The sequence below is a fragment of the Papio anubis genome, chromosome 5, assembly GCF_008728515.1.
Source record: "Papio anubis isolate 15944 chromosome 5, Panubis1.0, whole genome shotgun sequence".
Lineage (NCBI taxonomy): Eukaryota > Metazoa > Chordata > Mammalia > Primates > Cercopithecidae > Papio > Papio anubis.
In genome coordinates, this window is record NC_044980.1 from 44,652,151 (window position 1) to 44,677,092 (window position 24,942).

General features: G+C 36.7%; 1 protein-coding gene across 1 annotated transcript in view; it reads right to left on the bottom strand.

The window, feature by feature from the left end:
* The window catches only part of HCN1 (hyperpolarization activated cyclic nucleotide gated potassium channel 1), a 423,498-nt gene extending 402,125 nt beyond the window's left edge, over positions 1 to 21,373 (bottom strand). The window contains exon 1 of the mRNA XM_003899650.5: positions 20,876 to 21,373. Coding sequence (XP_003899699.3) covers positions 20,876 to 21,285 — 410 coding nt within the window. The 5' untranslated portion in view covers positions 21,286 to 21,373. The remainder of the gene's footprint in view (positions 1 to 20,875) is intronic.
* Positions 21,374 to 24,942: the final 3,569 nt, after the last annotated feature.

Here is a 24,942-nt window from a genome sequence, read left to right on the forward strand (position 1 = left end):
CATTAAATGAAAACCTTTTAGTTATTATACTCCGCTTTCCATGAGATAGTTATATTTTAAAAGTTAATATTAAAATGCTAATTTTCATTGGCTTTCAGTTGATTCATATATGTATATATATCACATATATGCCTTTAAGTTGCTTTTCATGAATTATATAAATTAGCTCTTTGGGATAAATAATGACAATCCTAAACTTCTCTATTTAAAACTTAATAGTTTAAAACAATTTTACGAGAACGTAGAAGTCTATATTTTAAGTGCCACAGAACTCTCTGAGAAGGCAGCTATCAAAATAGCTAAATAAAAGAATAATTAATAAAAAGAGGAAAATATTCATTCTAGGAATCTTCTGTGATTGATCTTATATAGATCTTCTATCTAAATATACACAGTATTTGTTTATAATTTTATGTTAAGCTTATGTTATGAACTCTAACAAAGTTTTGCAAGAATGAAACAGAGAATATTTATTTTATTAATTACACAAGTATTAATATAATGCCATTTATTAGACACAACTTAAGAAAATTTGTGCCCACTTCTACAACTTAGAGTTAATATTAACTGTATTTTTAGTCATTATAGATAAATTTGAAAGCCAGTTTTATCAATTGATAAGATTTTTCAATATCACAAATGCTGAATGTTTATTAATATATTTTAGAGTACAATAAAAAATTTGTGGAATTTAAAATAAGAAAGTACAATAAAAATATTTGTGGAATTTTCAATAAGATATACATGGGCTGGGTGTAGTGGCTTACTCCTGTAATCCTAACACTTTGGAAGGCTGAGGTAGGAGGATTGCTGGAAGGAAACCAGGAGTTCTAGGCCAGCCTGGCCAACATAACAAGACCATGTCTCTCTAAAAATTTTTTAAAATTAAAAATAAAAATAATAATATAAGCATGCATATATAAGTACTTACTATATATTGTATGTAGGTGGCACGTAACTTCAGGATTCTCAACTATTGCTACTTGGAAAATATATATAAGTGGCAATATGGTTTCCTGGAAAAGATGACTTTGATGACCCTGCTGGAACCAGTATTCTCACTACTACTCTGAATTTTATCACATATACCTTGTAAGAAGCATACTGCCACATACTTACGGATAATGTGTAAAACCTATCTTATATCAAGTCTGATAGTAGCTTGGCCCCCAATTCAGATGTGGCATGAGATCAACTTTTGTCCCTTAAGATATCCTAGGCCAGCCAAGTCCTTTCTCCCATTCTTTCTGCTAGTCACATTATGTCTATTACCCATACAAACCTTTGTTGGCTGTTCCTTCCCTAAACACACTAGATCTCATAATGGGAATTATCCAGAACACTCATTCTCTAGCCCCACTGAGTCACTAGTGATCCTTGATTCAAACACATCCAAAAGCCAAAACCCAAATGTGGTTCGAGCCTACCATCTGAATTCTCTCTATACACACAGGCATGCTGAACTAGTAGAGAAAAATAATCACACAATTATGCCAAAGATAGCAAGACAAAGTTATGTTCTTCAACATCCTCCCCATTTTTTCAAACTGGACTGTACCTTTTGACCTTTCCCCAGACCATTTCAAGGTATTAAATCACCTTTAGCTTCACAAAGAGCCAAATAAAGCTAATATGATTTCAAGGCCATTTCTATAGTTCCCATCACCCACTTGCATCCAACCAGTCTGTTCATTTCCTTCCATTGTGAACAATTATGTTATACCATTAGACATAAGAATTTAAAGCATAAAAATTCAATAAAGTCATTTCAGTGTGAATATACTTCAATCTAAATACCATGAATAAATAGTTGATGTCAGGTCCTTTTCTGTTTTAATAGAAGATAAGCTCAAGAGTGAAAAGGGAAATGCTGTGAGAAAAGGTTGGTAAGCAAACCAAGGAATATCATACTTCACAACTTTTCCAAGACTCAGTCCTGTTGGTCATTGACTAGATCAAGACAAACATGGAACTGTCCACTGCAGCTGTGTGCAAGCATTCCTGCTTCACATGATTTATAAAGGATGTGAGTACATGTATGTGTATGTGTATATGGTTAAACTTTATATAAGCAAGCTTTATTCTCATATTTATTTTTGAGATACCACTTTACTTCAAATTTTCACATACACTTTGTCACTTAGCTTTTCCAGTATGACCTGCTTTTTCATCATGAATATTGCCTATGAAATCTTCAGGAAATCAACCATATTTTAATACATGTCTTATAATTACATAAAGAACAATACAGACATAACTTGCACTAGACAAATACACACACATATGCATAAACAAATCTATATACACCTTATATTTTTGTTGGTCAATCAGATACATTAGAGATCATATTAAGTAAAATATATCCATAATTATACTATTAAAATATTTTTGATTTGTATTTCTGTACAAGAAAATCAGGAGAAAAATTTTAACATGTTCAGAGCAAGATATGTTTGGAGCATGTCTTAGAACAAGACACTTAGGCCACTTAGATAAATGATAATGGAAAGAAACTAAATCAAAAGGAGGTAGAAGATATAAATGCTCTGGAAGGAATTTGAAATAAAATAGAGGAAAGAATAGAAGGGCTAAAATAACCAGAGAATATTTGCAGTCTCAAGATAATGGGATATGAATTATAAATAAGGTCTAAGAGAATGCAAAGTAAAGGAATGGTCATTTACATGTTAAAAGATTTGTGGGAAATCTTAACCTTGAATGAAAATGTATTCAAATACAGTAACGACAGAGGAAAAATGGGCAGAGGTTGTGATGACACATTATAGAAGAAATGGACATGCAGTATGATCCTTGAGAGGTAGTTAATTATTACCTATCATCTGTCGATCAGCTATCTATCTAGCCATCAATCTATCTACCAGCAGTCCATATATCATATAATCCAACTAATACTGGTGGAAAATGATACAAAAATATTTTCAGCAGTTGCTTCATTATAATTTTAATTTGCCATGTATTCAGTTCTGTCTTCACAGATGCCTGAAACATGTGGCTAATTCCTATCTGTCTTTGAATTCTGAGTTCAACTCCCACATCTTCATGGAGGCTTTTCCTAACCCCTTGGATTAGATTAAACCCCTAGCTCTCCCCTTCCACATATTACCCCGTAGTTTTCCTTTGTTATTACTGATAACCTCTCATTACCTGTTTTCTGCATGTCTTCCTCACAAGATTGGAAGCTCACAAAAAATAGAGTGATATCTGACTTCTTCACTGCTCTACTCTGGTTGAGCACTGGCTGGCACATACTAGGTGATGAAGAACCTGTATTGAAGGAAATTGACTATCTGTAGAGCCTTGTCTAAAGGCAACAACTAAATGCAAAAGGGCTGGAGCCTTGGAGGAAATCTGAGAAGCAGTGTGCATACATGTAGGAAAACAATCCAAACAGAAAAGAAACAGAGACCTTCAAAAGGGGTATTAAGTGCCACTAAGGGGTTAAATTAAATAAATTCTGGGAAGTGTGTGTTATATTTTAAAAGAAGGAGGTTAAATGACACTTACTGTTTACTTATTTGGCTTGTTTAATTTCATTTTGTTGTTCTGTTTTGTTTATTTCTTCAAGGTAGGACTTGAATGAAAGGGTTATAGCAATGGTAATACAGGATTAAAGAGTAATGACAAGCAAGAGAGAGAAAGAGAGTGAGTGAATGTAAGTTCACCTTTCTTAAAGTCTGGAACGGTCAAAGGTAAACCATGGAAGTAGCAAACATAAATGAGAGCCAAGGGTTTGTTTTAATTTAAATTAAAATGTTTTGAGCATATTTCTTACAGAGAAAAAATTTAAATTTAAATTTACTCAAGTTAGGAGAATAAATGAAATGTATTTTTAAATTATCCATTATTACAGCATAGTCTGATCTTGAAGACTGCTGATACCTACCTCATCTTTCCAAAGATTGAACACACACACACACACACACACACACAATAATGTTAAACAGAGAAGTTTCAGTAGCATTTTCCCAAATTCTCCAGTACATTTGTTTCTTTCTAATTCTGTTTGGGGTTCGGCTTCCTTGGGTTATTTATATAGCTCTGCAGTCCAAATAAGTGAGGGCTAATTATGAAATAATTGTTTTGGATGCAGTGATTCCCTTAGGTAAAATATCCTGCTATCAGACCACAAGAAACCAGAAGGAATAGTCTCAGAGGTACAACAGTACCATAGTTAATGGAGGAACTTCTTGGGCATCTGCTATCTGAAACCATCTGCATTGTTTCTTGCCTTTCTCAGTCGCCTTTTCTTTAGGAGACTCAAAGTCTAATAATAACCCTCCTAAATTTTACCAAGCAATTGTAATCCATTATTATTATAATGAACTCCAATTTATAAACTAATACATAACATTTATATAGTGGTGGATTGTAACCTAATGACAAACATTGACCTTTTTGTGTAATAACTGTGTCTCTCCTCAATATTTATGGCTAAAGTTTTAGAGCCTCCTTCTATTTTCATGCGCTTCCCAATGACTTCATCATGAGTACAGCTTTTCTTTGCTATTTTCATTTAAATAGTCTGTTCATTTTGGTACTTAAGCACTACCATTCAAAAGGATACAGAAACACATAATGAAAGGAAATTAAAAGTATTTTTAGGAAGAATGTTTTCATTGGTTCTTGTAGTTTTCTGGAGTATTAAACTTAAGCACAGTCTAAAGAAGTTTTGTTTCTTTTTTACATGTCTTCCTGAATAAGAACATTTCTATTTTCAAGATTTGCCCTTAACTCTTTACTGTCAAATATTTACTATTTTGGAAAAACAAAGGAGCATCTGAAGTAGTTAGGTTTTAACACATAGGATCTAATCCAACATGATGAACTAGAAACAAAGCTCCCAGAAAACTGTAGCCAATCTTTGACTAAGGCACCATTTCCCACTGTAGAATATCACCTAAATAACTAGAATTCATATATCCAGAACAAAAAATATGTATAATTGCTAAAAGTGTATAAATTTAAAAGTCTGAGAAAATGACAAAATCATTAGATCAGCATATGACTGAATACTTCTAGGACAAAGCGTAGTGGTTAAGATATTGGGCTCTGAGCCAGGTTTCTGTGTTCAAATCTTAGTTTCTCCATTTATAAGCTATCATTATAACTCCCTAACTTTTCCATAGTTCAGTATTCTAAGCTGAAATAGGAGACAAACACTACCTGTCGTAGGGTTGCTCTAACGACTCAGTGAGGTAACAGAAATAAAAACACCTGGACTAGCACCTGGCACCTAGTTAGAACTTAGCAGGTAATACTGCATTTGGAACACTCTGTAGAATATCTCACTGATTGTGTTGCTTTTCCCCTGTGTGATCAGTTAAAATAATGTTTCAGCAGGAAAACATCCCCCAACTAAATAAATGTAAAAGTAACTATGATGGAGAATGCTTAAAATCTCTACTTATTTTGGGCATTTAAGACAACATAGAAGCATGCATTTCAATAAAAATGACTGACAGTATTTCTAGTCACACGGCATATTCTGTGAACATTCTAACTCAGATGAAGTCATGGAACCATCTCATGTCTATTTATTGATTATGAAAGAATTTAAATATGTGAGTGTTAGACTGGCTTAAATACTTGATAAAAAATTGTACTTTCAGTACAAAAAGTAGATATTTTAAAAATCACATTTAATAAAATTGTTTCTTGGGAGAAATGCTATTTTCAAATGTCACTAGCTTCTAAATATTGCCTTACATGGCTGTATTTAAAAAATGTTAATAACAATGTGCCTGCCGTAGCTGTGACACTGATTTAAGAACACATTTTGGTCATTACTATCTCTTGCTGTTTGCCTGTAGTGAGCTCTCATAATTAGGGCTGAATACACCGCACTTTTAAAATTAAACCAAGCCTCTGGGAAAGAATCATGGAAATAGATGGTTAAAGGACACCCAAGCAATTAACAAGCATGATAAAGTTAAAAATTGAAGATAGGAAAGTAGGTTAAGAGCTTTTCTCTCTTTCCAACATGATTTGTTGATACAGAAGGAATATATATCAGTTTAATATATATCAGTTTGACTTTACATAGGAAAGAAATGCAAAAGCAGTGCCACATTGCAGTCAACTAAATTATATTGCTGTTTTCCAGGGGATTTTTTCTCTTTGTGCACTTAAAAGGTGTACAATTCAAAAATAATTCTACATTTGACTGACTTTCAAAACAAGCCTGAAAATACTTTATGCTTTCTGGAATCACAACAGTGTAACATTGAACAAATAAAGAATTGATATTTTATAAAAATTATACTAAAAAGTATTGATTATTTGTGATTTGAATTTATTAGGCTTCCTCTATTCCATTACATAATACCTCCTTTCTATTTGAACTACATGAACCAAATAATAAAAAGACTTGCATCCCAAAATGTTGGTAGCCATGAAAGTTTTCACTCTTCAGAATAGGGAAAATCCATTCAAACCCAATTAAAAGAGTTAAGATTCTGATCGTTCTGAGACTATGTCTGGGACAATTTCCCTGTATAAAGTTGCATTAAGTTGTTTTGCCTCAGTATTAGTAGGGTTTTGTTGAAAATACAAATAAGATCTGTGAGTAAAACAGAAATATAAATAATAACATTGTACTGTCCTTTATAGCCTTGATCTTTCTCTTTCAAAATTAAGACCTCTTCCTTTTTCCCCTTTCTTTTTATTGTGATGCTCATTAATTAAATAGGGTTGATAAAATCATGCTTTTCTAATTATATTATCTCTTCATGTATTAGGTGAAGGTACCTTCAGTAGGTAATCATTTTTTACATCATTATGAACTCAAATTTAAACAGCTGATAGGTTTGAAATCATAGAAATTCTAATCCTTTTTAAAGCTCATCTTTGGCTTCTTCAAGTGGGATCCTGAATCTTTTTGCTATTACCCTGGTAGTCTTTGATAACCTCCTTAATATCTGATATGTCAAGTTGCTCCAGGCTCTTCACGTACATTGCCTGCCCCAGACCTGGGATCACACATTTCTCCTCTTCAAATTAAGGCAGACCAATTGTGCAAATTCCATCCTAGTTTCAGCTGCTGTTCCATCCCATTCCTCTTGGCTGCGTGGGAGTCTCCCATATTCTCAGCTCTGTCAGACACCCTTGCTTACCACTGCTTCCTTCCTCCAACACATAGTGCAAAAACAACAGGTCTTGCAGTTGTTGAAGGTTTGTGTCACTTATCTTTCAGGTTGCCAGGGATAGTTTTCCTGTCAAGTTGCCCATGTTTTTTTGTTTGTTTGGACTTTGGTCTTGCTCTGTCTTTTGTATGCAAAAACCAAGCTGCCACCTTAGTTTTGCATCTTTTCAGACTTAAGTTATTTTTGCTTTTGAAAATTATGTCAACTTCAATTTTCCTTTATCAGGGTCTATGATATCTTTTCTATGTACACGAGGGTTAATTTAACACTGGTCACTAAGGACGTTATTCATTGGAATATTATTTCTTCACTGTAAATTTGGTAAACACTATAAAAAAAATCCTGGTCACCAAAAAGTTAAAATTTAAAAAAAAAAAAAAAAATCATTTTTCAAAATACCGACTCGACATTTTATTAATTAAATCTTGAGGGACATAATGTTAACTTTCCATCCCTGTACAACAGGGTTTTAAAGGTGCACTGTTAAATCAAATAGCACAATTTGGCAAAGTGGAACAGAAAATAAATGATACATACCTAAAAGTAATGTAATTCTTTCTAAATGTCATTGCCCAAAGGGATACATTCTCAACTTTATTTTGATTAAGATAGCACTGATTCTAAAGGCAATGACATTTAAATAGTTTTTACAGGGCTGTGAAAGAAGAGCCATGCCAGATACAATAGATAGAATGTTTATGTCACCCTAAAATTCATATGTTGAAATCCATTTTTTTTTTCTTCCTCCTGAGACGGAGTCTCGCTCTGTTGCCCAGGCTGGAGTGCAGTGGGGAGATCTGGGCTCACTGCAAGCTCCGCCTCCCAGGTTCACGCCATTCTCCTCCCTCAGCCTCTGGAGTAGCTGGGACTACAGGTGCCCGCCACCACGCCAGGTACCCGATATCACGCCCGGCTAATTTTTTGGTTTTTAGTAGAGACGGGTTTCAGCATATTAGACAGGATGGTCTCGATCTCCTGACCTCGTGATCCACCCGCATCGGCCTCCCAAAGTGCTGTGATTACAGGCGTGAGCCACCGCGCCCAGCCCATATGTCGATATCCTAACCCACATGATAGTGGTGTTGGAAGGAGGGGCTTTTGGGAGGTGATTAGGTCATGAGGATAGAACCCTCATGAATGGATTTGGTGCCCTCATAAGAGATCCCTCACCCCTTCCACCTTGCTAGGTTATAGTGAAAAGACAGCCATTTGTGACAAACAGACTCTCACCAGAAAGCAAATCAACCAGCACCTTGATCTTGCACTTTCCAGCCTCCAGAACCGTGAGAAATAAATTTCTGTTGTTTATAATCCATGCAGTCTATGGTATTTTCTTACAGCAGCTCAAAAGAACTAAGACAACAAGATATCATATATATATATATATATATATGAAAAATTGGGGTATATATAATCCCAATTTTAAAAACTACATAAAATCAAGCATTATAGTAAAAGGAGCTCATAGAAACATGCATTTATTTAATTGTAATGGCTTCGAATCTTATTTCCAAATGCATGTTTCTGTGAAGGAATAAAATGCAGATTAAATGTCCACACTAAATTATTGTTTTTTAGAGGGCACATAGGGAAAAGGGTTGTTGGAAATTATATATAAAAACCAAAGTTAAGCATAATATTGCTAAAAGTCTCTTTACTTATTCAAATTTATTAAGTGCCTACTTTATACCAATATATTGAAAATGTGTGTGTATGTATGCGTGTGTGTGTGTGTGTGTGTGTGTGTATATATATATATATATATATATAGACACAGGGTTTCACTTTGTCATCTAGCCTGGATGGAGTGCAGTGGCTTCATCTTGGCTCACTGAAGCCTCAATCTCCTGGGATCAAGCGATCCTCCCACCCCAGCATCCCAAGTTGCTGGGACTACAGGCATGCATCTCCATGCCTGCCTAATTTTTGTATTCTTTGTAGAGACGGGGTCTCGCCATGTTGCCCAGGCTGGTCTTAAACTCCTGAGCTCAAGCGATCTGCCCGGCTCAGCCTCCCAAAGTGCTAGGATTACAGGCATGAGCCACCATGCCTGGCCCAGCTTCAGCTATAATTCTTAAACAGCTTGCCCAACCAAAATTCTGTATCTTTGAATCTTCCATACACTGTTTTTAGTGTCTCTATTTCTGCATGACAATATTAGATAGTTCAGGAAGTCTTAACTTGGGTTCCAAAAATAAATGTGCTTCAAGGAAACTACAAATCTTTGAAATTATAGGCAAAATATTATAAATAAATACACAGGTCAGAGTGTCAATAGCTTTAATGTGATCTGTGAAGTATTATATGAGTTTTCAACCCTAGAATCACTAACACAAATGGCTAACCATGATGATTTGTATAATCAGTAATTATAGCCAATAGAATTATGGGATTATTTATATTGTGCAATACTTATTCAACCATAACTTGGTGCTTCTAGCATGTATTTCTGCTTTTTATACATTAGATATATATCCAGATCACAGAAAATACAGGTCTCCAAACTTTCCATTCTAATTCACTTACATGGATTTCAGGATAAATATCAAATTTATTGTTTAGAAAAAAAGACAATTTTTTAAAAAGTACTATTTAAACAGAGAATGACTATTCTATAGGAAAAATAAGGAACAGTTGTTCTCCCTTTAAAAACTAATCAAATAGGCCAGGCATGGTGGCTCTCGCCTGTAAACGCAGCACTTTGGGAGGCCAAGGTGGGTGGATTGCTTGAGGTCAGGAGTTCGAGACCAGTCTGACCAACATGGTAAAACCCCATCTCTACTAAAAATACAAAAAATAGGTAGGTGTGGTGGTGCACATCTGTAATTCCAGTTACTCGGGAGGCTGAGGAAAGAGAATAGTTTGAATCCAGGAGGCGGAGGTTGTAGTGAGCCGAGATCATGCCACTGCACTCCACCTGGGGTAACAAAGCAAGACTCTGTCTCAAAAAACAAACAAACAAAAAACTAATCAAATAACTTTAAATATTCATTTTTCAGTCTCTGCTCATGTTCCTCAAACAACCTAGGTAATGTAAATTTCAATAAGGTGCATTGTCTTTTTAATAAAACAAAGATAAAACATTCTGCAAGGGTGATTAAGTGACAACTGCTCTAGAAATGATATCACAAAGATTTTTTTTTAATTCTGTCAGATTTATAGTATTTCTCAAATTCTTTTACGTACCTAATTAGAAATAATTATATTTCTAAATAACAGTTTTTAAAGACTGTTAAACATGACAATAAAAAAGAAAATGAAAGATTTATCAGTTTATAACTCATCTTATTTGCCTCATATATAATACTTAGCTGATTTGAAATAACATCCCAAATGGTTTAACTATGCCATTTTCTGATGAAAATAAAGATGAACAGAAAGTAGCACATGCAGCCCAATGAATGCCATTATAATTTTCCCTAAAAGCTATTTCCAAATGTTCAATACTGTAGCATTCTATACCAACTAAAGAGATTAAACTGGAAAATTTTGCAGAAATAGGATATATTAAAAGTTTTCTGGCCGGGCGCGGTGTCTCACACCTGTAACGTTAGCACTTTAGGAGGCCGAGGAGGGCGGATCACCTGAGGTCAGGAGTTTGAGATCAGCTTGACCAACATGGAAAAACCTGTCTCTAATAAAAATATAAAATTAGCCGGGCATGGTGGCACATGCCTGTAATCCCAGCTACTTGGAAGGCAGAGGCAGGAGAATCGCTTGAACCCAGGAGACGGAGGTAGAGGTGAGCCAAGATCGCGCTATTGCACTCCAGCCTGGGCAACAAGAACGAAACTCCATCTCAAAAAAACAAAAAAACAAAAAAAAACCCCAAAAAAACACACAGTTTTCCAACGCTAAGTGCCTCATGACTAGACCAATTTCACATAGCATACATAAAATATGTCATTGCACATCAGGGCTTCTGCTGCCAGGGCTTGCATGAAGGTAAAAAGGAAACAGCAGCACACCATTTACATGGCCCTTCCTTCATATATATTTTTTCTTCAGTATTTATGGGAACGGTTAGAGTATGTACTTAGAGAATATTTAATTTTTCAAACAACTAACTTGCCTTAATTCTGTTTTAATTTTACTTTCATAAAAATAACTAACTCTTAAAATAGCATTAAATGCAGAGCATAACTTCTAAGCGCTACATATATAGAAATGTTTATATTGCATATATAGTATATATACACAGTATATATACTATATACCCCACAAATTTTATATATATATATTTTTCCTCATATTATAATTGAGAAAATTGAGGTCCAGTTACTAACGTGGGGAAGCTTGGATTCTGACCTAAACAGTTCCCAACACTGTTACCTCAAAATAATATATGCCCATAGTCTTTTTTTTTTTTTAAAGCAAAACAGCATGAAGGATTATAAGGAGAACATATAAGCCTCTCCCTTTTCCTTTTACCCCTACATATCACTTTCCAAATTCAACCACCATAATTGTTTCTTTTAGTGTTTAGTTCATATTTCAAAGAGAAATTAATTTATCAATTTTAAATACTATTCATTAGTTTCCAACTGTGGAAGACAAGGACTTAGCTTTCTTACATCACCCAAACCACATTTACGTTTCTTCTGCCCTCCTACCATCCTAGAATAATTGCACCGCAAACTTATTTAAAACAGACAACTTGTTTACATTATTATTACCAAATAAGCATTAGGCACTGCTGAACCAAGCAAGGAACTGTGATTCATTTCCCTTTCATATATATATCTTTAGATCATTCTGGAGTTAATAAAGGTCTTTTGTTTATTTACTTGTATCCAATGTACTCTACAAATATTTATATGAAAGTCATCAATATCTTGTTCCAAAGATCTCTCGAACACCTAATAACATTATTTATCAAGTGCTGATATCCATCTATTTGTTTTTCCTACCCCGAAGGCCTTCCTCCAGAACGCTTTGCTTTCCTGCCCCAGTCTGGACTGGTTTCTTTCAAGGCTAGCTATTCTGGGATACTCCTAGGACTTCAGGTTTCTCTGTGTTAAAGCCCATTTCCTAGCTTCTATGTCTTCATGTTGTTTGGTGTAATTTCTTGTTTTGCAGGAACATGTCATCTAGTAACTTTCTAAGAAAGGGTACATGGGTAGTTAATACTAGAGTTCTTAATTTCTGAGTATCTTTATTTAAACTTTGTATTATGGCAAGGTATGGATTTCTTATCGAGATTACTTTCTCTCAGAATTTTGTAGACATTGTTACATTGTCATTTAACTTAAAGTATTATTCCCACTTCTTGGTATGTAACTTTTTCTTTGAAAAGTCTTAGTCATTTGTTTGTTTGTTGCTTATTCGATGGTGTTGTAAAGCTTCTGTGTAATGATCCTTGGATAGTCTTTTTCTTTCATGATGCTAAGTATTCCATGAGTTCCTCAGAACAGACATTTCAGTTGCTGCTATATGGAAAATTTTATCGAAAATGTCTCTATTAATTCCATATGTCCCTTTTCACTCTTTTTTTTTTATCATTCTAGAATACCTTATGGTAGATTTTGACCTTATAAATTAGTTGTTGATTTTGCTATATTTTCTTATATTTCTTATTCCCTTTTGTCTTTTTGCTCTAATTCTGATAGACTTCCTAGACTTTATCTGCTAACACAGTTCATCCAAGAGCTGTTTTTTAAATTTCTTGCCATATTTTCCATAGCAACGTGTTCTTATTGTACAGATAAAACATTTATGAAGATATCATTTGTGGAGCATTTTTTATAATACTGTCATTTCTCCTTATCCCATCCCTCTGGACCTTCTTTGGCTGTTTGATTTAGTCTTTCTCTGTTTGATTTAGTCTTGCCTATGAGACTTTTCGCAAATGTCTGGTTATCTTTTGCTTTCAGTTACATATTAACCAATGCCATACCAAAAATATAATTACAGCCTCAATGTACACATGCGGAGTTTTTGCAGGGTGATTAGGCAATAAACATGATTTTTTATCTGAAGACTTTGAAATGTCTCCCTTTGGAGGTATTTTCTCCAGTTTCCTGATTGAGAAAAACAGACCTGGCTCCAAGCATCCTAATGTCAGCACAGGGAGTTTTGTATTCACTAAGGAAACCCTTATTTAATTCTGTTTTCAGTCTGGCTTTCCTGGAACTATTTCATAACTGGCACTTCCAAGTCCTGAATTCTTCTGGATTTCAACGGGTGAAGGATTCTGGAAGTGGAATAATTTCTCTATTAACTTCCCATTTTACAAATGTGCTTGAGATCTATATTCTCTGATGTCTCCTCTTTCTTCTACTTACCAATGTATCTGTGCTTTTTCATATTATTTTGGAGTGACTTCAAGAGGGAGGAAGTACAAATGATTAGGTTCAATCCATCATGTGTCCCAGAAGGTTTGGAGAATTATTTATACTGGCAGCCTTGTTTCTTATTATGTAAAAGAGCTGAAGTGACAAAATTAATATTCATAAGAACTGAATTCCTGGCCCAGTTCTTACTATCTATCTATGTCACCATGTTCATGCTACATAACTCCTCTTCAGTTTCATTTACTCATCTGTGTATTGGGCAGGGAAATGTAATAGTTGGGGCACATACTTGCAGGTGCCAGTGGGAAGTAGATGCCAGGTATTACTGTAGGAAAAAAGAAGAGTTTTCATCTGAATTTATCAACTCTAAGATTAAATGTGCTCATGACCTGGTTGGAGAATAATTCTTTGTCCATTCAGTCAATAAATATTTATTACAGGTCTGTTATGATGACCCAGAAATTTCACTCCGAAGAGAAATGAAAACATCTCTGCACAAAAACTTGTATGAGAATATTCACATCAGCAGTATTTACAATAGCCAAAAAGCAGAAATAACTCAGATGTCCATCAGCTGATAAATGAATAAATTAAAGGTAGTATATTCATAAAATGGAATGTTTTTAAGCAAGGAAATGAATAAAGTACTGATTCAGGTAACAACATGAATGAACCTTGAAAAAAACATTATGCTAAGTGAAAGAAGCCAATAACAAAAGACTATATATTGCATGATTTCACTGATATAAAATATTCAGAATAAGCAAAAATCTACAGAGACAGAGAGTGGATTAGCGGTTGGTTGCTTAAGGCTGAGCGGGAGGGTGGGAGATGAGAGAAAGTGAGTGCTAATGCATATGGGTTTTCTTCTTGGGATGATAAAATATTCTAAAATTGTTTGTGGTGATGGCTGCATAACTCTGTGAACTTACTAGAAAATACTGAATTGCTTACTTTAAATGGGTGAATTGTATGGTATATGAATTTCGTCTCAAAAAAGTTGTTAAAAAAAAAACCATATCTGAATGTAATACTTAGGTGATGGGATAATCTGTGCAGCAAACTACCATGGCACATGTTTACCCATTTAACAAACCTGCACATCCTACACATTTACCCCTGAACTTAAAAGTTGAAGAAAAAAAAAATGAAGCCTCTAAGAAAGTTTGGCAAGAACTTTTTTACAACATTGGGAATGTAAAACTGAGTAAGATTCATAAGTTAGCATGGCTTAAATTCCAGGGAAGGGACACATATAAAAATAATTATAAATTCTGCTGAACAGAAAGCCTAGATAGAAAAATAAGTGTGTGCACAATGATTAAATGGAAACCTAAAAGATGAGTAGAAACTAGTTATGTGGAGTGATAAAAAGTGAAAAGAGTATTTCAAGCATGGGAGTAATATCACATTAAAATCTTAGTTGCAGGAGAGAACTCAGGTTGTTCTAGGAGCTAAAAATTTACCCAAGTGGCTGGAACACAGTGCTGGAATCAGTGGCATGTGATGAGGCTGCATATATAGGCTGACATTATGCAGGGTCTTGAAGCTCAAAGAAAGTTTGTCAAATGTAGTCTAAGAGTAATGGGAGGTTACTAAAGGGTTTTAAAGAGCATAACAATATTATCAGATTTGCTTTTTAAAGATCACTCTTGTCACTCTATGTTGAATGAAATGGAGGACAGGTTACGCTTTCTGTCCCAAAACAGACTGTAAATATCATAACAGGAATGTCAACCTTGGAGAACCTACATTATTCTTGTCATTTTAAGAAATCTGTAAACTGGAAGCAGTATTAATTGGTCAAATTAATATGTATAGAATCTCTAGAATGTTCATAGGCAGTCATTCCATTCCCTGAAGTTTAGCCAAAACATAATGAAGAGTAAGGTGCAAAGATGTTTGCTGTGGCACTTTTAAAAATACTGAATAACTGTATACAACCAAGCTGATAGTCTAAAATTTATAAATATTTACTAACTTTGTACGTATGTAAAATTAGCCTTATGTTTTTAGAGTTACAGCTAGTGACCTGAAAATAAAATTAGGTTTATACAAATAAAATTATAAGTTGTAAATTTAAGGTATGAGTAATGTTGCTTCTTTGCTTTAACTGAGTGGTCAACTATTAGACAAAATAGAAAAATACTATGAGAAAATTAACTAACATAACTTGAAAGAGTAATGAAATCAATTTTATCAAAGTTGGGCAAAATGTATCAGATAAACACTCAAGTCAAAAATAATCAACTGCTACATATATTCTTTACTTCTATATATATTCTTCTACATATATAGGTATCCCTTGAATAGTTTCTGTAGCACATATATACAAATAGAATTAACAGAGCCATGAAGGTTTATTTTGCAAAAACATAAAATTCCGGGATGCACGAGGAATCCTGATTTTTTATCTATAAAACTAATGGTAAGTTGTACATCCAGATGCCTTCACAAAAAAAATTATTTTTAGAAGAAAAGTACTTAGAGAAAATGTAATTTTCTTAGTTCAGGCAGACTTTTTTCTTTATTATCACTATTTCTACAACTAAAATACATAGTGTCAGCCTGATTCATGGTTTGTTACTTCTTTACACAAAATGATAAAATGAAAATTTGTCACAGACCCTGCAAATGCTCAGTACTCTTCGTGTAGTGCTAATCATCTGCAATAATTTGCACTGTACTTATACGAGACTCTATTTGAAAGTCCTTTTCCTGAGCCCAATTGTTGTTTCTAAATAATGAAGTGATTTATCTGCTAAACACAAGAATTATATTCAGAATAAGATTCTCACCTGAAAATCATTCTAAATGCATTCTGCTGGCTTCCTGCTCACTGTAGGACATAGGTGCACTGAGTATAATAATGCAGAATTACAAAGACTATTTATCTTGCTTTTTGGTGGTGATGTTGTTTTGGTTTGGGTTTTTTGATCAAGTAGATAAATGAACCTATGATACAAATAACAAGTAATGTATCTTTCCAGTGCATTTAAATTTCTTTCATTATTCAACAGGCACGTTCATAAATCCAAGTCCACATAATTAAATATGATTGGTAAAGTGTACCTCTTCACTAATTCTCAATTTGCAATCATACCCCAAAAGCAGGTTTAAAGGGAAAGTTGCTCAGAAAAAAATGAAAACCATCTTATAATAATTTAATAGTATAAATCATATCTACTAAATGTAACAGTGAAACATTTGCTAAAAATTAAAATTGCATAACTTACATGTATACTAAGAAAAAGTAACTAAATAAATTCACACCTTTAAATCTTTGAAGAAATTTCTCATTATGTCTAACAGTTCCTAGAGCCACTAAGAAAAATGTAACTGAACTTAACAAAGCACAAAAAGGTTCACCTAATGTAGAAAAAACAATAAATTCTTATGGTTAATTTTGGCTATGTTGATAAGAAAAGCAAATAAAAGAAGCATTGCTGGCAGAATACAGAGTGTGTTCAGCACAAAGAAAATGTAACAGTAGGCTAATTAGTCTTTAAACCCCAGAAGGTTGAACTGTTTTCTTGTGAGAAGCTCCTGGAAGCAAATGTTCTATAATGAACTGTATAATATTGGTGAAGCCTCCCTTCCCTAATGAACACATCAGTGATCTCTGGTATCAGTACAGTTGTGGCTGCAATCCAAAGCAGAGATGGAAGACCGGAAGTGAAAGTATCTTCAGGAAGTAACTCCCATCTCTAGAGTCCTTGGGTACTTATAACACAGTAAGCTTTTCACACACTCATACTAATGATGAAAAGAAATGGAAAAAAAAAATAAGAAGTCAAGATACAAAACTGCCTCCATTATGAGGAGCAAGATATTGGCTGCAATATATATGGAAGAGGAGCATTCTTTTTAAAAGTCCCTTTGTGTAAGCATGATGGAACAAAATAATGACAGAATCCCTAAAATGGCAAATGGTCTGGTGATAAATTCTTCCAAGATAAATTGCTTGCATAATAAAAATCATCCACAAAAGTATTCTAAATATTCTTTCAATCTATTTAAATGATTATATCATAACTATCAATTGGCTGTGGAAGCACAATGCTTGCTGAGCATCACTTTTTAACCATAGTAAAATTCTAGCTAATTAATATAAAATCACCATGAATTTTTAAAAATCATATTTAACCTCCAAATTAAATGTGTCTGTGTGTTGTTCACATGAAATTCAATAAGAGTAAGAGCATGCTGTCACTACAGAAAAATCGAGCTACATTTGTTTTTAAGTAACTATCCCTATTTTCCCTAGTTTGGGTGCTTATATACCACAGTATAAACAAAAACATGAGCTTGTTGTGTTTACTAAATTCTGTAGCTTCCACCCAGTTATTTCAAACAGTATCTGATACTATTTGACTCTTTTTTATTCTCTGAAGGTTTTTATTATCATCCTTTTCCCTGAGGAAAAAGGTAAATGCAGCATCTCTGCCCTACTTACACCAGGGGTAGAGAAAACTACCTGCCAGACACAGCAATAGCACTCTTGGGCTCTGGCGGGGAAAAGAGGTACTACGTAGTTCTCTGAAAGTCTCAGTGGGAGCACAGTCCCTTGAGGTAAATAAAGTAGAAAGCTATCAGTCTTAAAAATTATTCTGAGAAGGGAAACTAGAAACAGTGTTAAAGTCACAACATGCTCTGGAGTAAGAACATAGTAAACTTCTCTGGCCATGCAAAGGCTTATTAAAAGTGTCAAGGAAAAGAATCCTCTGGATATCTTCATTTGCACTATCTCCCCACTCTTCATGGAAATTACTCTTAAGTGTCACTCACTCAGTTGTTACATAATTAATGAACTTAAGTTTGGCATTTTAGGAACTGTAGTAAAGCACCCCTCTGAAAGAACCCTCAGAAAAGGGCCTAAAGTAAAGGCTAGATCATGACCACAAACATTTCTAGTATCTGTTGAAAATTACTCACACATTGCTTTTCCTGTAGAAAAAAAATACTGCTGGAATTTTGTCTTTCATATTTTTGTTTTTTCATTACATTATCTTGACATGTTATAGATTTTAGAAAATCTTATCTAAATCATATGAAAACTTTGAGATCATACAAAAACATTAATGAAATAATAAGATGTAAATATATTCTGAATGAAAACAAGTACATGATTATTTTTCTAGTTTGTTTTAGAACACCAGTGTATATTGTAATTCTGTTTTAAAATCTATTTTTTCAGGTATCTTTCAGTTTAAAATGATCTAAATAATTCTAATTGCTTAATTTGCACCTGACATGTTCTTTTTTCCATTTATACGAGGGAAAGTCAAATATTCCAAACTCTCCACACTGGAGTTTAGAGTATTAGCTCACGTTTTAATCATTTCCCATTTCTTTGAAATGAACAATAAAATTAAATCATCACCTGATTTCAATTAGTTCCTTTGTTCAGTAACAATGTTTTTATTAAAGAGATATTTTGTCTCAGAAGGAGAATCCTGTAATTCCATTCATTCAAAAGACTTTTGGACACTATTCTAATTCCTGAAAAGCGGCCCTATGTTTTTATTTAGTAAGTGGGAAAAAGTTTAATTATTTGATGTATGATATTTTGAAAAGGGATAGTCCTTTTCACATTGCTGAAGAAATAAAAGCTTCATATGCAATCATTTTATTGAGTGAAGTTACATATTAAAAGTTCAGCATTTTTGCATGTTAATATTGAACCTCATACATTTCTGGAAATACCCCATTTATTTTTGCTATTAAGACTGGAGGCTGTTTTCATGTAAATTATTTTCATTTAAAAATTTTAAAATGAGGTGAACTATATTTCCATTGGGGACTGAGGAAGAGATAATATTCTATACTTGATTCCCACCTTTAAAACTCTAAAGAACACGACAACCTTATACATCTTAGAATAGGGTCATTTATAAGTTTGCTTCCCTATCTTCCTACTGGAGGAAACCGGTTTGATTATTTATTACATCTCTTTAATATGAACATTTTTCAATCAAACTCTTAGACTATAAACTTCATTAGGTTTTATAAATTCTCTTTTAGACTTTGCTGTTTTTACAAATAAGTACCTTAAAATTATACACTTTCTAAAATCCATTCACTCTATGCATAGATCACAGAGGCTACTGATTTCTGAGACGATAAACATCTCAAAGAAGGCAAAGACAGTCACTATGAGCCTTTGTGTGGCGGGACTGTGGTTTTTTTCACAGCTAATGTCAATCAGAACTGTGGACAGCTCCCGTTAAAGCATGGAGTTGGTGATAATTTCCCTTAGTTTCTAAACTAATTCCAAGGCTGGTTTACATTGCTGTATTTATCCTATAAAGAATGCTTAGTATATGCACATACTCCTTTAGTTGATCTTTTTTTTCTTTTCGAACGAGTTCGGCCAAATAAATAAATATTACCCTGAGTTATTAAGAGTTACTAGTTCTGGATTTTAAAATGGAAAGTCCAGCCTTGTTCAGGAGCTAAGATAACTGTGCGCACGCTAATAAGAGGATCTACTACACGACCTTCATTTGACAATCTCTAAACGTGCTTATCACCGAACGAATACTTGGGCGACAAATAAGATCAGAAAACGTCTTAATTTTAATTCTCTAAAGCGGAGTTTTCCTTCTGACAGCGTTTCTGTCCTCCTTCCCGAGCTGAGGGTTGTGAAAGATTTTTGAAAGAGATTTGCAGTCAAGGTCAAGAAAGGGTGCCGCTCTATTTCCAGGAAGGGGGCTCTGGCAACGCCCCCTCTCTCCGTTTCGGGGACTAGAGGCTTCCTGCCACGCTCCTGCCCTGCTTGGAAGCGCCTCGCTTTGGTGAGACCTCACGTTGGGGACCATCCAAGTGCAAATTGCCCTTCTCTTGCCTGCCGGCCGCTGTTCCTGAGAAAACACAGCCAGGATACCCAGCGGCTATAAAGAAAAACAGACTAAACACACTCCCCGGGGCAAGCGCTGGCAGGAACTGCTCAGGCGTATGAAACGCTGTCTCCGGTTACCACGCCTTCTCCAGAGCCCCAGAAGCCTCCTTTTCCCTCTTGGTTGAGACCACACTTCAGGGAGCCGCGCGAGGAAGGGTGGTTGCCCGCTTCCTCACACTCTCGTCTCTGAAGTAAAAGTTTCCCTGGTACAACTTCGCCTCCTCCCAGGGCGGTCACCGTGGCCTCCATCCTTCCCTGATCTGTTCCCGAAGTTCAGGAGGCCGAGGAGGAGAGCCCGTCCGGGATTCCCGGACAACAGGAGCACATCCTCCGGGCCCTTCCTGGGTGGAAACTACCGGGAGGCGCCGAGTGGAGCCTGCTCAGCCCTAGCCGACGCCGCCTGCAGCGCCACCCCCGGCCCGCCCTCCGAGTCCACGGGGCGCCCCCCTCCCAGGGCAGGGAAGCGCGTTTGAGGGTGCGCCTGAAGGGAGGGTGGGGCGGCGACCGGGAACCCTCACCTGAAATCACTGTAAGGGTGGATAATCCAGAAGCCTGCAGTTTTAACCCTTTCCTGCTCCTTTTCCACCGCCTTCTGGCTCCCAAACATGCGGAGGGAGAATTTGTTGACTCCGGGTTGCAGCATGGAGGTGAACTGCCTCTGCATGAAGCCGTACTGCCGCCGGGGCCCCTCGGCGTCCTCAAAGCCCCCAGCCGGCTCCTCGCCGCCGCCTCCGCCGCCGCCGTCCACCTTGAAGCACACGGAGTTGCCGTGCTCCTTCGCGCCGGCCCCGCCGCCCCCCGGCGGGGTGCCCAAGCGTTTCTCGGCCGCGGCTGGCCCCGCGCCCGTCGCGGACGCCTTGGCGGGGAAGACGCTGTTGCCATCGTCCCGGCTGTTAGACGAAGAGTTGGGCTTGCCACCTCCTTCCATGCCCGGAGGACGCGGCCGGCGACGGCGCGGGCTCCACACTCGCCGGCCGCCCGGCGCCGGGGACACGTAGCCGAGAGGGTAGGGGCCCGAGCCGGCTGCCGGCGAGCCTAGCTGCCCGTCGCGGCGGCGGCGGCGGCGGCTGCTGCTGCTTGCCGCCCGCGCCGGTCCTTGCTGCGCGCCTGGCTCCCGCCGCCGCCGCTGCCCTCAGTGGCTGCGCTCCTGGCTCCGGCGCGGCTGGTGCTGAGGCTGAGGCTGCCAGAGCTAGGCGAGGCTCAGCTCGGCTCAGCCCTCGAGCCCCAGCGCCTCCCCTCGGCTGCCCTCTGCTGGCCAGAAAGGGTCTCCCCCCACGTCCGCACTCTACACATGCTCGTTACTCTTGCTCCACTTCTGCCCAGCGTGACATTGAACTCAGGAGCCCGCGGAGGAAACGTTCATTGGTACACGTGGAGAAGGACTCGGTGTATGTTTGCATGAGAGAGCGGAGAGAGGAGAGAGAGGAAGCCTGAACTAGCGAGTGTGTGTTGGTCCAAAACAAACAAACATCTTAAACTTACGAAGACATTGTCTGAACGCCTGTTTGAATAACGATACAGATGGGGAAAAGGGGACGAGCTGACTATGCATGCCAACAATTCACGTGTAAAACCAAATGTCCAAAAGAAAGTAAAGTTTGACAATGGAAAATAAATGTCACAAGTACCAGGGAAAGTGTGCGTGTGTGTGTACATGCGCGTGTGTACTAGAGAGAGAGGCAGAGGGCAGAAGCTACCAGGTCTGTGTAATCCTAGGTAACCAGCTGCTTGGGGCTTTTCAGATTAAGGTTCTGCACCTGGGGACAGACAACTGACCTCCTTACACTTATCCTTGTTAATTCTTGCAGAGTTCTTTAGACAGGGGACGGGATTTCTTTCTTTCCAAGGCCATTCGTATCGATACACATGCAAGCAGGTCTATCAGCCACCAAGAAAGAAAAGTGTGTGAGGGAGGCCTCGCCTGAGCTGACCTATCTTTTTAGAAAAGTTACATAATCAATGAAACATACCAAGGGATGTGTATGTCGGTCAGTGTTCACCGACATAACGCTAGGATGTCAAGACATCTTGGAATCTCTTGTCAGAATGTCATTACCATTTCAGAAGAGGGGAACATTCGTAAGGGAAACTTACAAGCGTGGTACTGATGCTGAGGAAAGCATTATCCGTTTCCTCTTATTCCTTCTGCATCTCTGAAACCCACTGGATTACCTAAAGGAAGCAAAATGTGCTGCCAAACCCACCAGTCACTCAGCAGGGCAGCCCCTGGGTCTGAAGAGCTTCAAGACTCCCGAATGTCCCAAAACATTTGTTTCAGATACAAGCATTGCCTCCCTGCCCACAGCCTCTTCAAAGGAAATCTTACCCTGCCAAGAGTCCCACATCCCCTGGGTTCCTGTTAATTCAAGCTGCATATTGTGGAGAAGGGGCAAGCACTCAAGGAGGGAATGTATGTCAGGCTGGCAACTAGTGACCTATCATGAGGGAAAAAAAAAATAATGAGTGAGGCTAATCAAGGCGTTTTTCTGAAAAATTAAACAGTGTTGAAGCCAATTAACAATGAGGGAAGCAAGGATAAAGACAAAGGAAGACAATTGGATGCCTTCCTTAGGAGTTAACAAAGGCTGAGAAAGGAGTTAACAAAGGCTGAGAAAGGAAGCAGAGAACAGAGAAAAGAGCAGAGGGAAGCAGAAACGAGCCATTAGGCCTAACTCTGTTGCAATTCTGTAAGATTTCCCTACCATTCTCCTTACCATAGCTTCTGCTAAATCTCCTTTTTTCACGGAGCTATGTCCTGACTCAGACACCATCTGTTTTCAACTAATCATATACCAGAACCCTAAGAATAAGTATAGATGGCCAAATTTTAATGGTAAGAAATGGGAAAAATATGAAAATCCGGAGTTCTCATCTGTCAAAATGGAGACCTTTCTCTACTCGGGAAATCCAAGAGGTCAGATAAGGATACCAGGTGCTGAGGGCAGAAGGAAGCCACGGGAATGGATAAAAACAAACATTGTCCAAAGCACAGTTCTGCTTAAAGACCCGATTACTCAGGCAGCTTTTCTTTATTAGACTAAAGATGTTTCCTTACTTTTCTCCCATTCTGCATGCTTCCTCAATCCCTCTATTTTCAGTCATGAGTGTGACAATGTATATTTTAACATAAATTTTAAATTTTATAATAATGTAAAAATATACCATCTGAAATGTTATGCTGAGTTTAAGTAATTTTTGCTTTTCTTTTAGACAATCTCTCTGTTTGTTCTATTGCAACTTAATCTTACTCATGACCAGGCAGTTATTTTAGTAAAAGTTTTTCTGAGTTTCAAGGTTTGTACTAAACTGATATGACAGAATCACTGAAAAACAAGATCTCAAAATAGAACTAAGAAATGTCTTTAAAAGATCACAAGTCATTGGTTGTTCCAAGTATAGCTTTTAGGCCATATTTTATTTATTCAAAATCTCAAAAAATACATTTTCTTTAAAATTTGAGAATGTGTACATTAAATCAATGCATTAACTTAAAGTTGTCAGCAATATAAAAAGTCTTGTTTCTTTAATTTTCAGAGTGTTGATTTAAAGTTGTTTAGAATATGAAATTTAAGTTTTATTTGGAAGAAGAATGAACTCTCAAGAAGATTGAGACAAAGTGAAAGCAATAAAAGAACGGAATCAATGATAGAGGAAGAGACAGAGAGAATCTTGAAACTTCAGAATACTTTCTTCTTAGCTTGTCTTTGCATCAGTTCGTTGATAAACTATCTCAAGCTAAAATCTAGCGAGCTAAATGAGAGTGTTTATTTCAAAGACATCTTAGAAATAAGACTACCAGGCTGAGGCAGGAGAATGGAGTAAACCCGGGAGGCGGAGCTTGCAGTGAGCTGAGATCCCGCCACTGCCCTCCATCCTGGGCGGCAGAGTGAGACTCCGTCTCAAAAAAAAAAAAAAAAAAAAAAAAAGAAAGAAGACTACCATCATGTTGACTCTCTGTCATTAGATGTTCAGGATGTCAAAGTGCCTAGTATTTTACAGGAATCTGATTTCTGAGGACACATTAGAGAATATCAAGTATGAATTAATTTCAGGAGAATATCTCATCAGTAGTTGTAATGGGTGCTGTTCAATATATACAAGAATTGTGCATCTCCTGAAATGTTCCCTGTCTCCTTTAATACTCTGCTTAAGATCAAGTTGCAGACAGCAGCAGAAGATTGACATGAATCTAAAATAAAATCTCCATGCAGCAGATGCTAGCACATGTGAAATGAAACAAAAAGGATAGATTGGTGACTTGAAGTTTGACGGTTTATTGGAAAATCTCAGTGAAACTTAAAGATTTAAGGGATAAGACATTTTGGTCCTCTTAGTAGGGCAGAGTAATATGTTACAAACATATTACATATGTAAGGAAATAAAATAAGAATATCTGTTTAAGAAGACAGTAGTAAGGCACAGTGAAAAAAAAAAGTTCCTCACAGACAACCTCACAGTCTTTCGGTGTCTTGTGCACAGGCAAATCTGATTATCTGGAAAGCCACACCAACATCGTGTTTAATATGAAACATTAAAGCTGTTAAAGTCGGAACAAGCTTTATGTCCAACATTTCTACAATGCATG